This window comes from Pararge aegeria, chromosome 4 (assembly GCF_905163445.1).
Source record: "Pararge aegeria chromosome 4, ilParAegt1.1, whole genome shotgun sequence".
Taxonomy (NCBI): Eukaryota; Metazoa; Arthropoda; class Insecta; order Lepidoptera; family Nymphalidae; genus Pararge; species Pararge aegeria.
In genome coordinates this window covers 13658847-13667080 of record NC_053183.1, presented here as the reverse complement: position 1 = coordinate 13667080, position 8234 = coordinate 13658847, and the positions used below count along the sequence as shown (strand labels likewise).

The 8234-nt window shown below is 35.3% G+C and overlaps 1 protein-coding gene across 5 annotated transcripts in view; it reads left to right on the top strand.

The window, feature by feature from the left end:
• LOC120637764 (inter-alpha-trypsin inhibitor heavy chain H4-like) overlaps nucleotides 1-8234 on the top strand; it is a 31982-nt gene continuing 23748 nt past the window's right edge. For 4 of the 5 annotated variants that reach the window (XM_039909774.1, XM_039909775.1, XM_039909773.1 and 1 more), the window contains exons 1-6: nucleotides 1-158; nucleotides 1849-1992; nucleotides 3464-3660; nucleotides 4160-4270; nucleotides 5275-5528; nucleotides 5792-5895. In XM_039909774.1, the coding sequence (XP_039765708.1) occupies nucleotides 1858-1992; nucleotides 3464-3660; nucleotides 4160-4270; nucleotides 5275-5528; nucleotides 5792-5895 (801 nt within the window). In that variant the 5' untranslated portion in view covers nucleotides 1-158; nucleotides 1849-1857. Of the gene's footprint in view, nucleotides 159-463; nucleotides 565-1848; nucleotides 1993-3463; nucleotides 3661-4159; nucleotides 4271-5274; nucleotides 5529-5791; nucleotides 5896-8234 lie in introns of those variants that run through there. The other variant, XM_039909772.1, reaches the window with a different exon arrangement.

Below are 8234 nucleotides of genomic sequence, written 5' to 3'. Positions count from 1 at the left end.
CTTCACCACAGAGTATCTACTACTGTCTCACAAAAAGTGACCGCAAATTTTGTTTAATATATTAAGTAAGGCTTTGCGAGGGTGGTGGTACCACCAGTCGGCTTGGTGTGCTGTGTCTAATATCGACGGATTTCTGGATTTATAAATATCTACGGCAGGTATCGTACAAATCGTTGACAATCAGAATATTATAAACTTCAGATAGTCGTACCAAACAAAAGTTATATTGTTTGTGTATTTTAAACAGTGATATTAAATTGTGATTTTTTTGAAAACGTACTTAAACTTTATGAAAGACTCAATGTGATTTTTGTAAATGAAATTTTATTTTTTGTAAAATAAATGTCAGTATTTATTACTCCACTGCGCATATCCTAACCTAATTGTTAAAGTGCACTGTGAGCTAAATATTTTAAATTTTCGGTATACCTAATTGACTGTTAGTAAATTACAAGACAGTTCATGAAATAAGAATATAAGAATGTTATGAAACGTGTTATCTGATTTTTTTCATTATTTAGAGAGGGGAGATAACCTTGCTTAGTTATAAACTAGGAATAAGGCGTACGTTAACTACCTTTTTTAACTCCAAATTATAGATATCTGAAAAAAACCAAAAACATGTAAAATATAAAAGGCAAAATAATATTAACTCAACGGTTCAATTCCAGGTGGTATTTAACCGCTATTTCCTTGCAGTTACAGAAATTCCGCGTCAATAATTCAATTAATTATTGACATATTATGAATCCTTTATTATTTTATGTCCTTAAACATTAATTATCAGTTTGAAATCATTAGCAGTATTGAAGACTAGCGGACCCGCGCGACTTCGTCCGCGAATTAGTCAACTTCAAAAAGTACGACTACTTTCTACTATATTGTGGAGGACTGTTTTATAGAACTTTAAAGAAACAATTCCGATATATTTCCGTCTATTATTATATATTTCCGTATACTTACTACATATTTCCGTCGTTTGGCGTATCGTTTACCGTTCACGCATCGCACGCATCGGAATCTCTTAAAAGGATAGTTTTTGCAACATTTCTCATTAATGATGGTAGCCATTGGTCGTAGCGTGATTTTATATAGCCTTATTGATACTAACAATCCAAAAAAAAATCGAAATAGAAATACATTTTCTGAAATTTCAACGTTCAACCAAACAAACTCAAAAGCTAGATAATATTTCAACTATGCCTATCTAAAAAAAACCATGTCAATCTAAAACTCCGTTGCGCGGATTTTTAAAGACAAATGCGGATTTTGATGAAGACAATTGCGATGCTATCCTGTAGGAGCTGTTTGCTTTTCCGGGATAAAAAGAAGCCTATGAGCTATTGCAGGATGGTACGCATGCATTCGATCGTTGTCCCACATGCCTTGCAACTTGCTGTTATCTGTGAAGAGTTATGTCCTTTATCTCCGACAATATTTATCAGATCCTCATTAAAATTAAACTATACACGCTTAATAGTAAACACTTTCAAATAAAAAAAGAATTATTAAAATTGATTCAAATTTAACGGTGGTATGAAGTAAAATTGATAAAAAATTTCATCTCATTTCCCGGGGGAAACTTACTGTTTATCGGGATACAAAATATCCTATATGTTGACCCGGAACATCAGCTACAACTATACCAAATTTTATTGAAATCCGTTCAGTAGTTTTCACGTGATTTCAGACAGACAGACAGACAGACGGAAAAAAATTTAATAAAAATCTGTTTTGGACTCCTATCGTTTATAAAGCATACCCTGGTCAAAATTTTCAAAATATATTAAATGTATAGAAATCTTCCAGTTACAGATTTATTATAAGTATAGATGTCTTTGCTTTCAGATAATCAAAATGTACCGTCAATGGCTGGGGACGGTGTTATGCTTCAATATTTTGCTGCTTAGAGTACATTCAGCAAATAATAAATTCTTCCCGAACATACCAACTACAGATGATTTGAGTGTGGTTCGAGACAGTCAGCACTCTGTAAGTACCTAATAATAATAATATCCATATTGCCATGATATGACCAACTGGGGAGGTATCTCAGTTTGATTTTATGCGTGTTAAGTATAACCGGCGATCTTTCCCGATTATTTAAAAGTATGTGGAAGTTAAGACAATCATGCGTGCGTGCGTGCGTGCGGGCGTGCGTGTATTTGTGTAGACGAACACAGACATGCGTTTATGGGTTAAAATTTATAAAAAAACAAAACACGACTGAATTTTGCACGAAATTTCACATTTGAAAATTGAAGTTGGCTTTTTTATTTCAAAAAATTTATAGTGATATCCCAAGATACCTCACACTCCTTTAAATCTGTTCGGATACTAAGAAATTATGGCGAAATAAATATCCTCACGTATAAATATACACATGAGTAGTGGAACCTAAAGAACAGGAATATCCACCCAACTTCAGAACAACAGGATGCATACCTACCTACCGACTAGATATTTTTTTGCATTTTAATACAACCGACCAACCTCGGTTCTCCGAATACATTACAAGTATTGACGACTCATCTAGACTCCAAGTTTTTTATCCAAAACTTTTGATTTTTGTTGTTTTAGAATCGCTTCCCGATCTCTCTATATATATGCTATTCCGATTTAACAAATATTAATTGCTACGTGATAATAAGATTTAACTTGGCTTCTATAAAATAGTTAAGTGCGCATACAACCAACTTCCAATATAGATTTAAGAAAATAGTGTAATTTGTTCTCTACTTTATGTTTTCTATTAGTCCTAATTACTAATTATTACGATAACGTAAAGGGCAAAGTTTACTAGGTACTTTAACTAAATACCAAAAACAATGAAACTAGATTTAGTTAAATTGGCATTGTGAATATAGTTTCAGGTTTAATAGTTGTTTATGCAACTGTTGTTTAGTAATTCAAAATTCAAATTTAAAAATATTTTATTTCTGTAGACCTTATTACAGGCACTTATGAAGCGTTCATACATTTAACATGTTATACTAATGTTAGTGATGGCGATAGCTGCATTCGTTAACTTAAAACTAAAGTTAGGAGGGTTCCAAACGCGCCCTGGTCTAAGAGAGAGAGAGTAAGGGGTATAAGTTTAGGTTCTTGGCTTCGCCTCGTGTAATAATAGTATCACATGAGTGTTATAAAAATAAGCTAACTGTTTCAGTTTCTTTTATAGAGGATTTAAAGCATGGGAGTAGATAATTTATGATATATTTGGCTATAATGAATGCGTTCCAGCAGTACAGACCACGTACCACAAACGAAATTATATGCGTTTTTAATCTAGGCAATTTATTTAAACACTCATGTTCATCACACAAACAATTTTCAAGTTGTGAGAATCGAAGCCACGGTCTTTTACTCGGAAAGCAGGGTTACTGCCCACTACGTCAAGCGGCCGTTAAATAATGATAATGATGATTAAAAGTCAACTAAACGAAATCAATCAATTCCACAGGATATCGACGACGACATCACAGACAATGAATCAGCTGCGCCCATAAAGATGACGCACATGCGCGTTCGTTCCAAGATCGCTATGCGCTACGCACACACAGCCATCACATGCAACGTCTATAACCCCAGCAGGCGGCCGCAGGAAGCCAGTTTTAATGTCCTGCTACCTGAAACCGCCTTCATCAGCGGGTTTACTATGTACGTATTCAAGTAAAAGATCCTCATCACATCTTATATTTCGATGTACAACAGCCAACCAACAGTAAAAAAAAATTAACAAAAGTAAGCAAACTTTAACAGACTCCAGAGAAGTTTGCTTGAAACAGTTAAGAGTCCTTGGAAGTAAACAGTATTCTTCCAAGGTTATAGATTATTCTCTGATGCTAAGGGCAGACCAACTCGTGTCCATGATTACGTGCAAATTCAAAAGACCAATAACAAACCCCTACGACTTAAGTAAGAGTTTTTAGTAGTTAGAAAAAAGAAAAAAGAAGTTACAAATGTTCACGCTACCGTGGACGAGGGCTGAATGTGTTTGCGCTTGCCTTAGCAGTAGGTCAACATAGAAAATTTTCAAGGTCAACATAGAAAGGACGGATGTAACATTAGTTTTCATCCCAGAAGAACAAACATTTCCCACAGGGTTTATAAAATGCCTGAATATAAAGCTACTTACAAATAAGATCTGACTTTTTAGGACTCTCGGTCAAGAAACCTATGACGCATATGTCAAAGAAAAAGAAGTAGCCAAACAAATTTACAACGATGCGGTTGCACAAGGAGTTTCCGCCGCCCACGTTGCTACCAAGTAAGTAAATCAACATTTATCATACATATTACTAACCCATAAGTGTCCCGATGCTGGCCAAATACCACCTCTCTTATAGGAGAGAGTTGTTAAGGCCTTGGACATTCTACGCTGTTGTATGTAGTATTAATATAACTAGCTAACCCGTGCAACTTCGTCTGCACCAAATCGGTTATTACCGGAAAAAAATGAATAAAATGACATTTTCTCAAAATGAATCCTAGCTAGATCGATTTATGGCCCCCGAAACCACTTGTATACAAAATTTCCTGAAAATCGTTGGAGCCGATTCCGAGATTCCAATTATATATATATTTATATATATATATATACAAGAATTGCTCGTTTAAAGATATAAGATAAATATATTACGATAATACACAAATCGCCATGTAGCCCTAAAGTAAGCGTAGCTTGTGCTGTGGGTACTAAGATAACTGATGAATAATTTATGAATAATATACATAAATACTTATAATAAACAGATTAACAACCAACCAACTGAATCAAACAGAAAATTTCTAAAGATTGTTAAACTTTAAAATGATGTTGGAAAAGAGCAATCTGCTGAGTTTCTTGCCGGCTCTTCTCAGTGGAATCTGCCTTCCGAACCGGTGGTAGAGTCACTACAAACAGACTTGACGTTTCATAAGTGCTTATTAATTAGGCCTACTTGAAATAAATTAATTTTGAATTGAATTGAATTGAACTGAAAAACATTCATGTTCATCACAGAAAAATTTACCAGTTGTGGGAATCGCACCCACAGCTTTTTATTCAGAAAGCAGGATAACTGCCCACTGCCCCAATAGGCCGTCAAAATAACAACAAACAATATAACAATTTATAACTCATGTTAGTTATATAACCCGAATCATCAACTAATTAATTTCAACGTCAATGTCAACTATCAGCAACGATCTGGTGATCCGCAAACAATCAGCTTTATGAAGAGGCTTTTTTAAAGTATGCATTTAAATAAACTTTGAAATAATAAAACGCAGAGCTCGTGACTCCAATCACTTCACAATAAAATTCAACGTGGAAGGCAGGACTAATGCAACGTACCGCTTGAGATACGAAGAGTTGTTGGTTCGCCGAAAAGGCGTGTACAACCATGCTATCAATCTGAACCCTGGCACGCTTGTGCCCAAAATGGACGTCGTTGTACACATCAAGGAATCACAGAAGATCACTGTACTGAGAGTGCCAGAATTGAGGACTGGAAACGAAATTGATCCAACAGAGAACGACGCACGTGAGTCCTTATTGTTTATATTTAGGTAGAGGATATTGCTGTACTACAAAAACCTGCTATCCAATAGGAAGATACAAATCACAATTATACTCAGTTATAATACCATCTGTTACAAAATATTAACATAACAATGAATGACCCAATGCTGAGTACAGACCACCTCTATTATAGGAGAGAGTGGCTTAGACTTTGGAATTTCCACGCTGTTCTATGTAATATTAATATAATAAATATCAGTAAAATGTATTTGGCAAAAATTACAGAAAATACGAAGGCAGTCATTGTAAGAGGCAATAACGAACGAGAAGCTACCGTTACTTTCACTCCTGATCTGGCTGAACAGAAGAGACTTGCTGAAGTTTATGCGGTATGTTGTTGTGTAAAGGGTGTACTCTGATCATCATCATCTGCCTATTTCAGTCCACTTTTGGACTAAGACTCTTCATTAGCACGCTATCTCGGTCTACTGCTGGTTAGCTGAAATTAGTTAAACACAACTACGCTATTCATTCAGTGAACAGAACTTATAGAGAGGACTCGACCGGATACAATTCCAAAACTTTGCAAACTGCATGTTGTTAGTGCTCTTTATAAATAAAAAAATAAAAAAAATAAACTGAAACGCGACCTGCACTTTTAGATATGCACTTTTTTTTTTGTTGCCTCAATATAAATAAACCAAGCCTAGCTGCATCGGAATAAAAGCTTTTGATATAATTAGGGAGTTTTAGAGTTAATTCTTGTAGATACCAAGGTAAAGTGTAAAGCTCTTTCCATATCTATCTATCTATAAATCTATATATCTATCTATAAAGATATTCCAAATCTACATATCTATCTATAAAGAAGTGAATGTACACTAACGAAAATGATAATTATTCCTCCATTTTGTAGTTGTGAATAAAATGTTTTCTTTGCTCAGGTTTTATTTATTTATTTATTTATTTATACTCTTTATTTGCACACAAATAAAAATACAAAAAAAGAATAAAAGAAAACACAGACAGAAGAAGTATACAAAAGGCGGCCTTATCGCTTCGTAGCGATCTCTTCCAGGCAACCTTAGGATAAGGAAAACAAAAGGATAACATACTGCAGGTTGTGCATATTAAAAAAAAATACATACTAATAACTACATACTAATACTTAAACTAGATTACACAAATAAAATAATACATAATAAATTAAATAATAAAAAATAATAATAAACTAATATATACTATAACATATCATAAATACATTAACAACAGTAAATACTATTACAAGTCGTCTTCAATTCAAACTATAGTGGTTTTTGACAGCTTTCTTAAAAATACAAAGTGTCTTAGACTGCCTTATGTCTATTGGGAGCGCATTCCATAGCGCTATGGCTTGCACTGTAAACGAGTGCTCATAGAACTTAGTTCTATGAAAAGGCGTACTCAGAGTCAGCGCGCGACACGATCTTAAATCAGATTGCACTCCCAGAAAAGTAAACTTCTCCTTAAGATAAGAAGGAGTTTTTAAATGAAATAAAACACAGTACAGAAGCGAAAGTACATGCAAATCCCGGCGACGGCGAATAGGGAGCCACTTGAGTTTTTGTCGAAATTCGGAAACGTGGTCATATTTGCGTAGGCCAAATATGAACCGAATAGCAAGATTTTGGAGACGCTCAAGTTTGTTAATCTGGTCTTCAGTCAAATTAAGAAAGCATGCATCCGCATAATCGAGAATTGAGAGAAGGAGAGAATGGGCTATCATAACTTTGGTTGGGATTGGCAGAACAGCACGTAGGCGTCGCAATGAATGCATTGTCGCAAAAGTTTTCTTACTCAGCTCCTTAATATGCGTTGACCATGATAAATCCTGATCTATTTGAATGCCAAGATCTTTAACGGTGGCACTAAAAGGAATAGCGACACCATTATAAACAATAGAAGGGATGTTCTGCCAATCAACTTTTGAAATCATTCCCGGACTGCCAATAATTATTGATTGTGATTTTGCGGGGTTCACCTTCAGCCCATACTGCTTGCTCCATTCACAGATCAGTGAAAGGTCAACATTAACAGCAGTAATAGCAGAGCCAAGATTTTCAAAAGTTGAGTGGCGATAAATCTGGACATCATCTGCATACATGTGATAGAGAGAAGCTATTTTTTGAGTGATAGAATTAATGAATATGGCAAATAGTAAAGGAGATAACACGCCACCCTGAGGTACCCCGGCCGTAACATCACACCAAGATGAAACGGACTCATCAGTCCGAATGCGTTGTCGACGACCAATGAGGTAACTCCGAAACCAGTCTATCGCCGATGGAGATATGTTAATAGAGCGCAGAAGACTAAGCAAGATATCATAGTCAACGGTATTGAAAGCGTTACTAAAATCAAGCAGAGTCAGAACAGTAAGCTGCTTATTATCCATCGCCCACCGAATGTCATCGGTGACTTTGACCAATGCTGTAACCGTACTATGACCAGGACGAAATCCCGATTGCAAGGGACTAAGAAGATTATTTTTATTAAGAAATAGGCTTAACTGCTTGTAAACTAATTTTTCAAGGACTTTTGACAAGAAAGGTAAAATCGAAATGGGACGGAAATCTGAAAGAGAAACAGGTCTAGCCTTTTTAGGGAGAGGAATAATCTGAGCATTTTTCCACGCATCGGGAAATTTGCTACAACAGATTGAAAAATTCAGAATATGAGTTAAAATGGG